This window comes from Mandrillus leucophaeus, unplaced genomic scaffold (assembly GCF_000951045.1).
Source record: "Mandrillus leucophaeus isolate KB7577 unplaced genomic scaffold, Mleu.le_1.0 Scaffold22, whole genome shotgun sequence".
In the NCBI taxonomy this organism is placed as follows: Eukaryota; Metazoa; Chordata; class Mammalia; order Primates; family Cercopithecidae; genus Mandrillus; species Mandrillus leucophaeus.
Genome location: NW_012102254.1, coordinates 4210913 through 4226234, shown reverse-complemented (window position 1 = coordinate 4226234; position 15322 = coordinate 4210913). Strand labels below are relative to the sequence as shown.

General features: G+C 47.2%; 1 protein-coding gene across 4 annotated transcripts in view; it reads right to left on the bottom strand.

Annotated features, from left to right (window-relative positions):
- LTF (lactotransferrin) overlaps positions 1–14808 on the bottom strand; it is a 29074-nt gene extending 14266 nt beyond the window's left edge. Inside the window, exons 1-8 of one of the 4 annotated variants that reach the window (XM_011981062.1) lie at positions 14476–14550; positions 9526–9562; positions 9399–9444; positions 6063–6171; positions 5569–5751; positions 5068–5215; positions 4076–4131; positions 195–373 (exon numbers count right to left, since the gene is read on the bottom strand). In XM_011981062.1, coding sequence (XP_011836452.1) covers positions 195–373; positions 4076–4131; positions 5068–5215; positions 5569–5751; positions 6063–6171; positions 9399–9444; positions 9526–9562; positions 14476–14518 — 801 coding nt within the window. In that variant the 5' untranslated portion in view covers positions 14519–14550. Of the gene's footprint in view, positions 1–194; positions 374–4075; positions 4132–5067; positions 5216–5568; positions 5752–6062; positions 6172–9398; positions 9563–13093; positions 13314–14475 lie in introns of those variants that run through there. The other 3 variants (XM_011981060.1, XM_011981061.1, XM_011981063.1) reach the window with 3 other exon arrangements.
- Between the last annotated feature and the right edge of the window lie 514 nt (positions 14809–15322).

Here is a 15322-nt window from a genome sequence, read left to right as displayed (position 1 = left end):
TCAGTCAGTGTGGCAGAGGAGTTCCATTGCTTCTGCCGTCCAGAGTACAGCCTGGGCAAGCAGCCCAATGCATTAGTGTGCTATCCTGCAGCAAGGCTACAGGACTTCTACAGTGGCAGAAGTCAGGGAAGTAAGGAAGCTTGCCCCCCACCCCCCAAATCCAAGCAAGTGGGGAGGACTGTGGGTGAAGATACCTGTGACTGGCGGAGAAGCTCCCAGATGGCGTCCTCCTTGCCATTCACACTTCGTGCCACAACGGCATGAGAAGGGACCCGCGCCAGGTGGCACTCCTTGAACTTGTCCACTGGCTTCCGAGTATTGTCTGGGCAGAGCAGCTCATAATTGTCCCTTTCAGCCGGGTCTGACAGGTCCTCTGCAGGGAAGGGGAGGTGGGAGGGAGCCTAGATGAGCCAACTCCAGCAGTAACCATGATCTATAGTTCTCCTTCTCCCCACAGAATTTTGAGTTTGGGGAGACATCTTGCACAACTGACAAAACTGAGGGTCAGAAAGGCAGGGATTTGCTCCAGAACACTCAGAAAGGTAAAGGTAGTGCCCCAAAAGCCTCAGGGGGCAGCCGAAGTGTGATCCTCTTCCTAAATCACTTAGGGCGTCCTGCGGTTCCCCTGCAGGTCAGAAAGGCCGAACCAGACCCGTCTGTTTCTGCAGCATCTCTGCCTGGAAAAGTCACTTTGTAGAGACAAGCCCAGGGGGCCACCAAGGGTTACTCCCTTACCCACATCTCTGGGAAGAATAAAAATGACAAAAATGTTGATAAGGCAGGAAATAAGGCAGGAAGGTGAGTCACTTTCTAACACTGAGTGTATCAAAAGAAGGGAAAGAATGGTTTTGTGAGTGAGTTCAGGCAAATGTGGAATATCATAAATAAATTGCTTCAGAATGTGTAAAGTGATAAAAAAAACTTGTCCGAGTCATTTTATGAGATTAGTACTACCTTGATGTCAAAATTAGAGACAGTACAGGAGGGAAGAATTAAAGGTTTATTTTACTTACGAACATAAATGCAAAAATTTTAAATAACGAATTAGCTAACTCAGTCCCACAGAGTATTTAAAAAACTAACAGATTGGGATGAAGGCTTATCAGTTTATTCTATTAACAAAAGAATGGCTGAACATAAAAAAGAAAAAAAAAACTAAAGTAATCTGCATTTAATGGAAGAAAACCATGAGATCATCTTCATCTCAATAGATGCAGAAGGACTGTTTATGTGTTCAACATCTATTTGTGTGTGTGTGTGTATGTTTTTTTTCAGTCTCAGAAAATCGTAATAGATAGAACTGGTAACCTTTTGGTTAGTTTGTTTATCTGTTTGTTTGAAGACTGAGTATCACTCTGTTGCCCAGCCTGGAATGCAGTGGTGCAATCTCAACTCACTGCAGCCTCCATCTCCTGGAGTCAAGAGATTCTCCTGTCTCAGCCTCCCAAGTAGCTGGGATTACAAGCCCACGCCATCATGCCTAGCTAATTTTTGTATTTTTAGTAAAGATGAGGTTTCACCATGTTGGCCAGACTGGTCTCGAACTCCTGACCCCATGTGATCCATCCCCCTCAGTCTCCCAAAGTGCTGAGATTACAGGGGTGAGACACCATGCCGGGCCATAAGTTATTGACTTGATAAATGCCATTAATCAAAATATCTACAGCAAAAATCTTACTAACAGAAGAAAATTTAGACATTCACCACAAAATCAGGAACAAGGCAAGGATGCCCACTATCACAATGCCAACACAATTCTAGATAACTGGATCACACAATTTACAAAAGAAATGGGAGATACAAACATTGGAAGGAAAAAGACAAACTCTTATTTAAAAAGATGATATAATTATTGACCAAAAAAACCAACAAAACCAACAGAAACTAATACAACTAACAAGGGAGTTCAGAGGAGTAACAAGTTATAAGAGCAACCTACAAAAATCTGATGTTATCCTCATTAACAATAACCAAATAGAAACCAATATGGACTGTAAGATGTTACAATAGCAACTAAAACCGTTAAGTAGCTTATAATTAGCCTCCCACAAAGACACATCAGACCCATAAAGGAAAAAGTTTAGTTCTTTCAAAGAAGCTAAAAAGAGGTGTGATCAAATGGGGGAAATTTAGCATCACCATGGACTGGACAACTTAATGTTATAAATATGCTGATTTTTCAAGGAACAATTTAAATTCAATACAATTCCAATCAAAATTTCCAGAAATTCAACAAAATAATTCTGAAGTTTTAGCTCAGTATATTTGAAAGGGAATAATAAAGTGAGAGGGGAGAAGGAGGTCTCTCTCATTCTCTCTCTCTTCCTCTCACTGGCTCTCTCTCTCTCTCTCTCTCTCTCTCTTTCTTCTCTCCACCAGATAGTAAGACCCATTGTAAGTCACAATATCAAAAGCAGAAAAAGTGCAAATACACCAATGAAACAAAATAGCTCAGAAACTGGTCCACTCAGATATATACAAACTTGGTGTAGAATTAGCTTCACATATCAGTAGAAAAAAGATAATTTTGTATAGTTTTTGTTGTAAGGAAAATTGCCTCACTGTAAAGGGGATAAAATGCAAAAGCCAAATCCATATCTGATTTTTCTAGGTAGAGCACGTATACATAGATGAGGAAGGGAATCTTCAAATCTTATTGTAGGAAATAGTTATGATTTGGGTGTGAAGAAGGGCATCTTTGAAAGACCTCAAAACTACAAACCAACAGGGCGAGGCTTGTGGATTTGACCTTATCAATATCAAGGATTTTTGATCAACAAAGACTACCGTTGTCAGATTTTTGACTGAGAAAAGATTTTACTAAAGTTTAAAATCAGCAATGGTTTGATACCTAGATAGAAGGAACTTCTGTCCTTGAATCAAAATCATGCAGAAACAAGATGTGAAACTCAATTTAAAAAGTAGTCAAATGTCACAAAATAAGAAAGGGAAGCCCAAACTGCTAGCAAATAGGTTGAGATGCTCAAACTCACCAGATGTCAGAGAAATGAAAATTAAAATCAACAACGAACTATCTATTGCATTACAACCATCATTTGGACAAAACTATGAAAGTCAAAAAATACTTCTAAGTGAAGTTGTGGGGAAATTAGAACACTTGCAGACTGTCCTTCTGTCCTTCTAGACAGCAGCTTAGGAATACTGGGTGCATGTGGGGTCTGTCTCTGGTGGTCCTGGGTGCATGTGGAGACCTGGTTCTGGTGGCCTCTGATGAATGCAGAGTCTGTCTCTGACGGTCCTGGGTGAATGTGGGCGTTGTCTCTTTCTCTGGTGGTCCTGGGTGGATGTGGGGTGTGTCTCTGATGGTCCTGAGTGAATGTGGGTATCTGTTGCTTTCTCTGGTGGTCCTTGTTTGAATATGGTAGCTCTGTCTCTGTCTCTATTGGTCTTGCATGGAATGTAGTGGGCTTACGTCCACTGGTCCTGGGTGCAGTGTGTTCAGCCTCTACATACTCATCAATTGTGCTTCAGTATAGGTCCAGGAGGGACACTGTCCAGCAGGACAGTAAGGAACACATGTGAAGGTATCAGTCATGTGGCTACATGTGGTAGAGGAAAAGAGAGCACAACCTCTGTCCATCACTATGGTGACAGAGAAGTAAAATGTGGACTTATTCCATGGAACATTCCTCAACTGTTAGGACCCTCGAGCTAGACGCGTATACAACAATACTGATAAACCTCTAAAACAAAATGCTGAGCAGAAAACCCGAGCAGCAGGGTTTCTAATGCTCGCTAAAACCTCTATGAACTCAGAAACCAGAAACACAAACCAGCACAATCTATTCTGCACAAGCACATACGTCTTGGAGGATGCATTGCCAAGCACCTTGGCGTGGGTGTCTATGAGGGGAAGAGAAAGGCAGTGGGCACAGGAGGTTTAAAGAAGCCTGATCATTTAAAATATGAGAGCTCATAAAATCAGAGCTGTGCCCTGTAGGAATCTTGAAAATGGTCTGCCATGAACTTCGGAATCTAATTAGCTCAAAGGTCAGAGTCATGATCAGGTAAGATAAAAGGGGGCAGTACCCACAGCTCATCACCCTGCTCTTACCAAACACTGTGCTCTCTCTGATAAAAGCCACGTCTCCAGCCCCGTCTCTCAGACACCTGTGAAAAGAGAAAGCATCAGGGGTAAGCAGGGGCAGCCCCTTCCCGGCCCCTGCCTGTGGAACAGCAACCCTGGCACTCAGCACCTGTGGGTTTCCACTCCCTGTGGGGCAGGGCTCTGAGGCTTTGGGGCATCCCAGCTGGGAAGGTAGGGGCTCCCTCCAGGTGGATTCTGAAGAAGGGCTCAGGTGCTGTCCAGAGGCCCCCATCTTCTGCTTTGAGGGCTAAGAGGACAAAACTTTTTTTCTATATACAAGAGAGTTTTGAAGCCTCTACCCAAGAGGGTAAAGGCTTAGCATCCCTGTTCATCTGACTCTTTCCCTCAGGACTGAGCGTGCAGGTGTGCCCTGGCCAGTGCGGAAGCGCAGAGGCCCCCCTCTGCAAAAACACCTAGCGCCAGCAGACAGAATGGGAAAAGGGGGAGCTCAGCTTCTGTGTGGGGGCAGAGGATGCGGGCGAATCAGGCATTGCTCACTGTCCTGCAGCTGTGGGGAGAGGCCCAGGTGGGTAGAAGGACATCAGCCTGGACACTGCAGCGGTCCTGCCCAACCAGGAGCCAGGACTGCACATCTCATGACAAGAAGCCTTCAGTCCTGCTGTGGTTAGGGAGGGGGCAGAAATTAGTATGAGGAACCCAGGAAAACACAGGAGCCAAGTTGGATTCAGGGCTCTCTGAGGTGACAGGAGGGCCCACAGCCACAGTGACTGCCCGGGGGGCTGGTGAGAGGTGGGGGTCAAGGGTGGGCCCGGAAGGCTGGAGGGGAACACACACTGGGCAGGCCTGCACTCTTGTTGGACACACAGCAATAGGAGAACCAGACCTCCTCTCTGGTCCCCGAGAGCAGGCTGGGCTTTATGTGGGGCCAGAGAAAAAGCCTCCCGGCCTGAAGCCATGGAACACTTGGCCACTGAAGAGAAGGGGACAGGGTCACTCACTTGAAGGCACCGGAGTAGCTGAAGTACGGTTCCTGGGAGGAGAAGGCACATTTGTTTTCCCCTGTCCCCGCACACAGGCGACACAGGTTGGGGAACTGTCCTTTATCTGCACCGGGAACACAGCTGGCTGAGAAGAACCTGGCCACAGCTGTTAAACACAGAGAAGTGGACCACAGAGTGTGAGCCGGCCTTGGCCACAGCGGGTTACACCTCCCATCCTGAGGTCCCCATGGGCAGGGCTCCTTCCTCCACCCCTGCAGGAGAGCCTCTGTCCTGGGGCTGGGAGCTCGAGACACGCACCTCTGCCGACAGCAGACTCAGCTGTGCCTCCCAAGGGCTGCTGGAGTAACAGATCCTGCCGGCAGGATGTTACAAGCCGGCCAGTCTCACCCCCACCTTGATTCATCCCACACTTTCATCTGCATGGTCTGCGTGGTCTATGCTTACAACTGGAGTAGAGCCCCCTGCCTGAGGTCACTCACTATCCCCCAACCATCTTACCTGCCTCAATGGGCTCAGGTGGACCCGTCCAGTTCAAGAATGGACGAAGCATCCCTATAGGGACATTCCACCCAGCGGTCCTGTTAAGGCCTGTGTGGCAGGACTTCAGACCTTGCAGTTCGTTCAGTTGAAAGCCGCTGCCCTTCTTCACCACAGCCACGGCATAATAGTGGGTTCGTGGCTCTGCAAAGGGGCAGATGGAATTGAAAGCTCTTAGCCTGGACAAGAGGGACAAAAACAACCCACCCTGAAAAGTCTCCGGTGGGAAGGGGGAACGCTATGCTGCAGTTTCCTCGCAGCTCACGCGTGTCCTCCTGTCATGGGTCAGCATCAAGAGAAATGGCCTTCATCTGGCCCAGAGCCCAGCGACTCCATTCCCTGCATGTGTGATGTGACCGAGACTCCACCTCCACATGTTCCCCAACTCCCAATCCACAGAGCTCAGGGCACAGGCTGGGCTCACCATGGCATCTGGGTCCCCAGGCAGAACTCACTTTCTTCGGTCCCGTAGACTTCCGCTGCTACAGGTCGCAGTTTGTGGGGGGCCAGGCCTGCTTCATACATCAAACCACCATCAAGGGTCATAGCATCGGCCCTATTTGCCTGAAAGTAAAGAGGCCAGACCGGCTTCAGCAGAAAACTCACCCAAACCCAGCAAGTGGGACTTCAGGACCTCAGAAAGTCTCCACGGCTGGAAGGGTCGTCAAAGGGGTCCGCTTTCCATCACATCCACTCACTTCCTATGAGAGATGGTGAGAGCCAAGGACTCCTGTTTCGGGACAGTGAGCACCAGCTCTCTGACTCCTGAGTCCGGCGCCTGCCCTCTTTCTCCTCTGCCTGCCTGTGTCACTCTCCTGATCACACCCTTCACAGTCATCTATATTGGAAGTTGTTTGTTCTAGATGTTTTCTATTTTTGCTCTATATTCATTTAAGTTCTGTTTTATTGGATAGAAAATATGGTTATTAAGATATCCTAAAAGTATCATAAGAAACCATGTTCCTCCATTTCTGCACATTGCTTCCCACATGATTACGTATATCTTTGGTTTGCAATGTGGGATAGATCCGCAGTCCCCAACTTTTTTGCCACCAAGGACCAGTTTCAGGGAACGTAATTTTTCCACAGACAGATGGGGAATGGTTTTGGGATGAAACTGTTCCACCTCAGATCATCAGGCATTGGATTCTCACAGGTAGTGCAACCCAGATCCCTCGCATGCTCAGTTCTCAATAGGGTTCACACTCCTATGAGAATCTAATGCCGCTGCTGATCTGACAGGAGGTGGAGCTCAGGCAGTCAGGCTCACTAGCCGGCCACTCACCTCCCGCTCTGAGGCCTAGTTCCTAACAGGCCATCAACCAGTACGAGTCCGCAGCCAGGTGGTGGGAACCCCCGGAATACATCAGATTTTGTGGACTGCTTATTCATCTAAAACTGGATACATTTTCTAACTTCTGCAGAGCCTTTATTGATTTTGTTGACAGCATAATGTTTTCTCATAATGTGGGTATTCTCTCGTGTATTGAATAATTTCCCCCAATGTTTAGCACTTGGGTTTATTTCTAACTGTTGCCTGTGAAGATTGTATTTTCTTGAATATCTTTGTCCTCAGTATTTTTCCTTGTGACCACTTGTGTCCTTGGGTAGGCACCTGAGGGTGGAATCCCCCAGATGAGGAGTTTCTCCCCGTAACTCCGGCTGCCGTTGCCGTTCTGCTTCCAGAAGACTTATAATACCAACTCAGAATGGCACTGCCCGTGAGGACCAGCTTCACTCTTGAATCACCAGCAGGGCAGGCTATCATTCGTTAGCTGTTATTACTATAGAAAATTTGAGTACTAACAAATTGCTCAGGTCTAATTAGTAAGGGGAACATCTCACAAGTATTTTTTATTAATCATGAATTCCCTCTTACTAGTAACTCTGTTCATATCATTTTTCTTCTATGATTTTACATTTTTTCCAATTTCAGTTATTCTTTTATTTATTTTTTTCAAGACGGAGTCACCCAGGCTGGAGTGCAGTGGCACCATCTCAGCTCACCACAACCTCCACCTCCCAAGTTAAAGCGATTCTCTTGCCTCAGCCTCCCGAGTAGCTGGGACTACAGGAGTGTGCCACCACACCCGGCTAACTTTTTATTTTTTTATTTTTTATTTTTTGTATTTTTAGTAGAGACAGGTTTTCACCATCTTAGCCAGGATGGTCTTGATCTCCTGACCTCGTGATCCACCTACCTTGGCCTCCCAAAGTGCTAGGATTACAGGCATGAGCCACCGCGCCCGGCCTTGAGTTATTCTTTTATAGAGTGTAAATAGTAATCATGTGTCAGAGCTGGTGCATATTCATCCATTCTGGTGCTTTCTAAATTTTTTATTTAAATATTTTCTATGGACTATGAATTGCATTTTCCGTATTTTAGAATGTCTGTTTGTTTCATGATTTAGTTCATTGTTTAAGAGACTTCTATTTCCTCTACAGTTCTGCTAGTTAACCTGCCCCCTAGTTTTTCAATAATACAAGTTTTATTTTTAACCATTTAATCTATCTCAATTTTATTTGCATGAATGGTATGTAGCACCGCTTTCAAATAGGGATCTTATTTTCTGAGATCAGACGAGATCGGATGCATTCAGGGTGGTATGGCCGTAGACAGATCTTATTTTAAAAGGCAGATTTTGTGGCTTCTTTCACATATATTCAGATTGAGTAGGTTAGAATAGAGCCTAGGAATCTGCATTTTAAACAAGCAAGAGATGTGGTTTTTTGTTTTTGTTTTTGTTTTTTGAGATGGAGTCTCGCTCTTGTCACCCAGGCTGGACTGCAATGGCATGATCTTGGCTCACTGCAACCTCCCGCTCCCGGGTTCAAGTGGTTCTCCTGCCTCAGCCTTGTAAGTAGCTGGGATTACAGGCATGTGCCACCACACCCAGCTGATTGTTGTATTTTTAGTAGAGACGGGGTTTTGCCATGTTGGCCAGGCTGGTTTTGAACTACTGACCTCAGCTGATCCTCCCACCTCGGCCTCCCAAAGTGCTGAAATTACAGGCGCGAACCACTGCACCCAGCCGCTGGTACTGTTTGTATGCAGGTAATAGTTGTAAAATAATAGCCTAAAACATTGATTAAACTAGATTTTTCCCTAAGTAGTATTCTAATAACTCCATTGTATTTATAAGATAATCCTATGAAGTTGCCTTGGGAACTTTTACATACATTATCCACTCTGCTGGAGTTGAGTACACATGATTATGGCACATGGCAGGTACACAGAATATATTTGTTGAATGAATGAGTAAAGATTATTTCAGTAGATCTTACATCTCAAAAAATAAAAGGAATCATAAATCATATACAAGTCATGATACCCTTTTCTCTCTCTCTGAAAGTGTCTTGGACAAAAGTCTTTCTAGCCCCCAGCACCCTGGCAGGCCCTGCCCCAGCCATGTGATGTGGCAATGTGACCAGGACAAGCTTCTTTCTCACAGGGTTTAGAGGTCATGACTCTTTTGGAGGATTTCCCTCTCTGGGTAACCTTGCTTTTTGCCGATCCTATGTATTCATCAAACACAAGTGCTTACATTTCATTTTGGAACAGTTGTTATTAATAGTTTATGTGGAGGCCCCAGGTTCCTCACACGTGGTCTCTTAAGCTCCTTTCTTTCTGCTCTGAAAATAGCACGGTTCCCTGTGAGAGAGGACAGCTCCCAACTTAGTTGCCCAAAAGGTGAAGCGGAAGAAGTAAGGAAATCCCATGTTCTATGTTTTTCCATTTCTCTCTCCCTTCCATTCAGCTTGGTCCCAACCAACACCCGGCACTGACTCACCGCAATGGCCTGGATACAGTTGGTGGGGGAGGCTCTCTTTATGCAGCTGACAGGAGGGCCATGCACTCCTCTCAGATTCCTTTGCCATTGGGAGCATTTTGTGGCCTCGGGTTTGGATACAGCGCACCATCGAACACTCCTCCTACGGGCAGCCAGACACAGTCCTGGGAGAGAGGGGACAAGAAGTAAGGATTCAACCACTGACTGAGGCAGTGACCACTGCACCCTCTGATACGAGTTTTCCAGACTCCTCCCTCTCTCTCAGCTGCCCTCCTTCCCTCTCCATTTCATGGCTACGTCCAGCCATTCGCCACAAGTGGAGGCATCTTGATGGACTAACAAGATCTCTGCATTGGCTAGAGGTCTGTGGTTCTCAATAAATTAAAGGAGAAAGTGCCTCTAGATTATTTTTATTCCTATGACTTTGACATGTTTCCTACTACTTAAAAAATGATGATGATCCCTCAAATCAGTTATGGAATTCTTCTACCAGCTTTGGCAACTTTGGACCTGGAAGGCAGGCAGGAAAGAAGGCATTGCTCCTGTTTTACTGATGTGGAAATTGGCTCCTAAGGAGGCTGAGTGACTCACCACTCAGCAGTGTGGAGCCCAGCTGAGAATCCAGGTCTCTCTAGACTGTTTTGTCCATAAATGTCTTCCCAGGGAATGCCAACAGAACAAGGGAAAATATACCTGACTTGGTTAGTAGCTGAGGTAAATGGTAAGTCAATGTCAATGGGGACAAATCGGTTGGTTGGTGTGCCTGAGCTACCACCATTCACTCTGTACAGAAAGACTGGTTCTCCTGTTAAGCCTGCTTTTGTTGCTCAAATCCATGCTATTAGGGAGGAAGATGCATTGAATTTACTCCCCTGGTTGCCTGATAAAAGGCATCTACAAAAAACCTGCAATGAACATTATACTAAAATAATGAAAGACTGACTGCTTTCCACCTAAGATCAGGAGTGATGAGAGAGTGTCCACTCTCACCTCTTCTATTTAACAGTATTAGAGATTCTAGTCACAGCAATAAGGCAAGAAAAGAAATGAAAGACACCCATATTGGAAAGAAAGAAGTAAAACTGACTTTGTTTTCAGATAACATGATCTTCTATGTAGAAAATACTGAAGAATCTACAAAGTACTATTAGAATTAACAAACAAGTAGAGGATATAAGATCAATATATCAAAATTGATCATATTTTTGCATACAGCATAGAACAATCTAAAAATGAAATTAAGGACATAATGCTAGATAGTATAACATCAAAAAGGATTTAATACTTGATGGGTAAATGATAAGAACAGACATTTTACCAAAGAAGATATATGAACGGAAAATAAGCACATGAAAAGGTGCTCAATATCATTAGTCAAAAAATGCAAATTGAAAATGCAAGAAAATATCATTTCACACCCTCTAAGCAGGTTATAATAGCTAAAACAGACAATGACACGTATCGGTGAGAATGTGGAGGAGTGGAAACCCTCATACATTGCTGAGAATGTAAAATGGTGCAGCCACTTTGTAAAACAGGTTGGCAGCTTCTCAAAATGTAAAGCACAAAGTTCCAATTGGACCCAGCAATTGCACTTCTAGGCATATAGCCAAAAGAAATATTATAAAAACCTATCGTACATAAAGGCTTGTGCATGAATATTCATAGTAGTGTTATTCAGAACAGTAGAAAACTGGAAACAACCTAAATGTCCAATAACTGGTGAATGTACATCCATTCAATGGAATACTACTCAGCAGTGAAAAGAACTACTAACATGCCCCACAACATGAACGAGCCTCACTTATGCTCAGTGAAAGAAGCCAGACACAAGAGACCACATACTGTATGATTCCATTTGTATGAAATGTCCAGAAAAGGCAAATTTATACAGACAAGAAAATAGATTAGTGGTTGTCTGATGCTGGGGTAGAAATTAGTATTAACTATAAACAGACATGAGGGACCTTTACTGGAGGGGATAAAAGTGTTCTAAAACGGATTTATGGTGATGGTTGCACCACTCGGTAAGGTTACTAAAACTCATTGAATTGTACGCAAATAGGTGATTTTTTTTATGATATATAAAATATACCTCAGTAAAGCTGTTACCAAAAACAAAAACAAACAAACAAATAAAAAAAAAAAAACACACACAGTTGTAAAAGCCCTCTGCCCTTTGGATGTGCTATGGGGTAGAATGTTCAGCCTCTGCTGCCTCCTATTTCTGAGCCATCCCCTTATGGTGAGAGCCACCCACGGCCCTTGGGTGGGCAAGAGGCCTATAACTCCCAAGCTGAGTCTGCAGGGGTTTGGAGACACCCAGCTGCTCCCCTTCACCCACCCTCATCCCGGGGAAATCCCAGGGGATATAATCTTGCCTTGGAAGCCCTTATGGAACTATCCTACACTGAGAATTAACCCAATCAGATGCAGCCATTTGTGACCCAGTAAGCTTTAACTGGATACCTGCTGTATACACAGCACTGTGTGTCACACAAGGAATGTGTAAGCGGACAGGACCAGATTTTACTTCTCACTGGAAAGGCAAAAATCCAAAAGAAGGAAGCTAAGAATGGTGAATGTGTTAAAAGAGAACAAATAGCAACTAATGAAGACATACGTGTCTGTATTGTGAGTTGTGCCAACGTCTCCGTTCTCCAGGGGAGGGAACTGTGGCTTTAATTAGTTATGTGGCTTGTGGAAGTTCCCACAGCTAATAAGTAAGTGTTGGATCTAGGACTTGAACCTAAGCAGTCAGGCACTAAACTCCCCTACTCTTACCACTGGGCTAGCCTACCTATTTAGGCTGGCAAAGTTAGAGACAGGTTGGAGATGGGGTTAGAAAAGGGTCTGGGTCAGATCATGGAAAGTCTCCAATGCTGATCCAGGGAGGTCTTATTCAGGATGCAGTGAAGCTGTGACTCATGGGAAAGGCTGGAGACTGGAGCTCTCCCTAGGGCAGGGGTAGAGTGAACTGAGACCTGGGACCCAAGAACAGGTAGAGAAGCTGTGGCCAAGGAAGGCACCAGGGAAGGGCTGGTCTGAGTGGAGAGGGGGGACAGCACTGAGAACAGAGAAGGTGGCAGGGATAGGGAGGTGGTATCAGAAATCACCTTGGTAATGGGTGGGTTCTGGGGATGAAGGGAGAGAGTAAAATTGAAGACCATGCCTCAAGCTGGAGGTGGGGACTGAGCAATGATGGGAACCTGTGGGCAGAGTTCATTTCTTCCCCTAAGAGGAGCTGAACTAGGGTGACTAAAGGACCACTGAGCGCCCTACCAGAATTCCCAGTCCATAGCCCCGCAAACACCAGGTGAAGTCTCCACACTCTTACCTCCCAGCTCTGGAGCTATGTGACTCCCTGAAGCGGGTCTGGGTCTGCCCTCTCCAAAATCTTCAACCCAGCACTTGTATTCAGTGTCAGGCACTCAAATGCTGCCCACCGGACCTGGCTGGACTCTGACTAAAGCTTACATTCTGGGCAGACATGCAGTGCCCTGGCCTTGAAGGCAGGGGCCAGGACAGGAGTTACTCTCCCCACCTACCCACACAGCTCATGATAGGGCCCAGGCAGACTGCTCAGACTGATGGGAAACCTCATGAGTGCCTCCCAGCCCATGGCTCCGGGGGCTAAGCAGACAGACTCCTCCACCCACTGCTCACATGGCTTAGATCCAGCTGGCCCCACCCACCCAACTTCTGTCAGCCTGGACACCCATGGGGAGCAGGGTAGGAATCCCATAGGGCAACTGCCACCCTTTCCTCAGAAAGGACAAGGGTTTCAATGGCACTTTGGGGTGTAGGCCACTATCCCAATTGACTACAGGATTCAAACTTCAGACCTCAGTAGGCACCCAAAGATCCAAGTGAATATGAAACCCAGTGGTGCAACTCTGAGGCAGAATCCTGGACCACAGCCCATGACCACTTCCAGGAAGGCAAGGCTTCCTTCCTCTCCTGCCCCTCCCAGGTGGCCCTAGCCCTGTACAACAGGCCACTTGCCAGGGAGCTTGAGGGGAAGAGAACAGTCGGGTCCTGGCCAGTCCCAATCTGTCTTAGAGACGAGAAGGATGACCAACACCCATGAGAAGGAATTTGGAGCAGGAGACCAGAAGGGCAGGCACAAGGATGGGTTCGGGATCCCACTGCTGTTCTCTATCCACCGCCACCACTTCCATCCAGGAAGCTCCCTGCCTTAGGTAGATGCCATAAGACAGGTGGAGGCTGCACTGGGCTGGGGAGGTGTGACACCTGGGCTTTCACTATGCCCCCTTCCACTGCCTAAGTCCTGATGCCCATCACAGCCCTTTCTGCTGAGGCCTGGGACCTTCGCCTCCCGGCACTGCACACTAATGTGCAGCGCTGGGGAGTGCCCTCTGAGCACCCGAGAAATTACTTTGGTTATGGAACTAACAATTGTTTCCTTCCTGGTTATGGAACTAACAATTGTTTCCTTCCTTCTACTCTTCCCTTCTGTTCGGCTCACATTTCCCTCTCAAACTCTCTGACACAGGGTTCCATCAGGAGCACTGCACCCCTCCGCACCCCTCCCCACCCCTCTGCCACGGAAGGTGCATGAATGCCCCATCTCCTGCTCACAACCCTGTGGACCCATGGTTAGGCCATTTCTTTAAGTGAAGAAACTAAGTCTCATAAAGGCTCTGTCTTGCTGGGGTCTCACAGCAGGAGCTAGGATCTGAACTAGGGTCCTTGAGCTAGTCATTCACCCTCTCTGAGCCTAATTTTTCTCCCGGGTAAAACGCCTATCACAATACAATGGGGACCAAATCCATAGGGGGGACACAAAACGACAGTTGCCTGGGAGGCCTTTTGAGAAGCTCTGCGGAGAGCTAGGCGTGTCCCGACCCGGTTTAGAGGAGCCCAGCTCCTGTTCCTCCCCAGGTGAGAAAGAGACTGGCCCCGCGTCTGGGCCGCCTCCCGGCTACAGACGCAGGGACCGCGGGGCTCAGTGACCCCGCGCCCAGCCAACCGGACACAGGAACCAAAGCGCCTAGCAGACAGGGCGCAGGAGACGCCCATCAGGCGGCGCGCGCCCACAGGCACCTGCACTCACCGAGGGTCCCGAGGAACAGTAGGGCGAGAAAGACAAGCTTCATGTTTGAAGTCCGGAGGCGACTTGGCAAACGAAGGCTCTGCCACCTGCGCCTGCCCTGCGCCCCTTTATTCAGGGCTTTGCCCCGCCCTGTTGCCCAATAGACACCCCTTCCCTCCCCACTCCCCGCGGCCAGGTCTACCTGTTCCTTGAGGATCCAGGCTCCGGAAAGCCCTGAGGCGGGGCAGGACTCCACACCGTGCCGGGAGAGGAAAGCCAGCCTGTGCCTCACCTGTCCTGGTTCTGCCTGGCTACTGCGATGTTCTTTCTCTCTCACTAGTCTGCAAGTCCCTAGGAGTCGCAGCCCCCTGAGCCTTGTCCCGGCTCTGGTCTCAGTGCCTTCTAGAGGGCAGGACACAGAGCAGAGGGTCTTTACTGAAAGATTGCCTTGACCTGTGAGACTGCTGTCTTCAGCAGATGACCTTGAAGGTGCCTAGGAGCCAGTTAGGGCAGGTGGGTTTGCTTTCACCTTGGCTCTGCAGTGAGCCCTGAGTTGAAAAGATGACCCAACCGACCCCAGCAGCAGCCTAGGGACAGCTGACAGAGAAAATAGAGGCTGCCCAGAGTCCCAGGCAAGCTGCCCAGGGGGGGTCTCCCTGCCCTGCTGAGACCCACAGTACAGCTCCCAGAAAACAGACAGGGCCTCAGAGGGGAATGGCCACCACCCAAGGCTGGCTCCAAGTTCTTATTTGCCAACAAGAAAGATGCCCTATGGCTAGGATGCCCTACTATTTGCTTCTTTTTTTTTCCTCCACCTCCTCCTTCTTTTTTGGTGTTGATAGTATTCAGTAGGAAACAGTAACCTCAT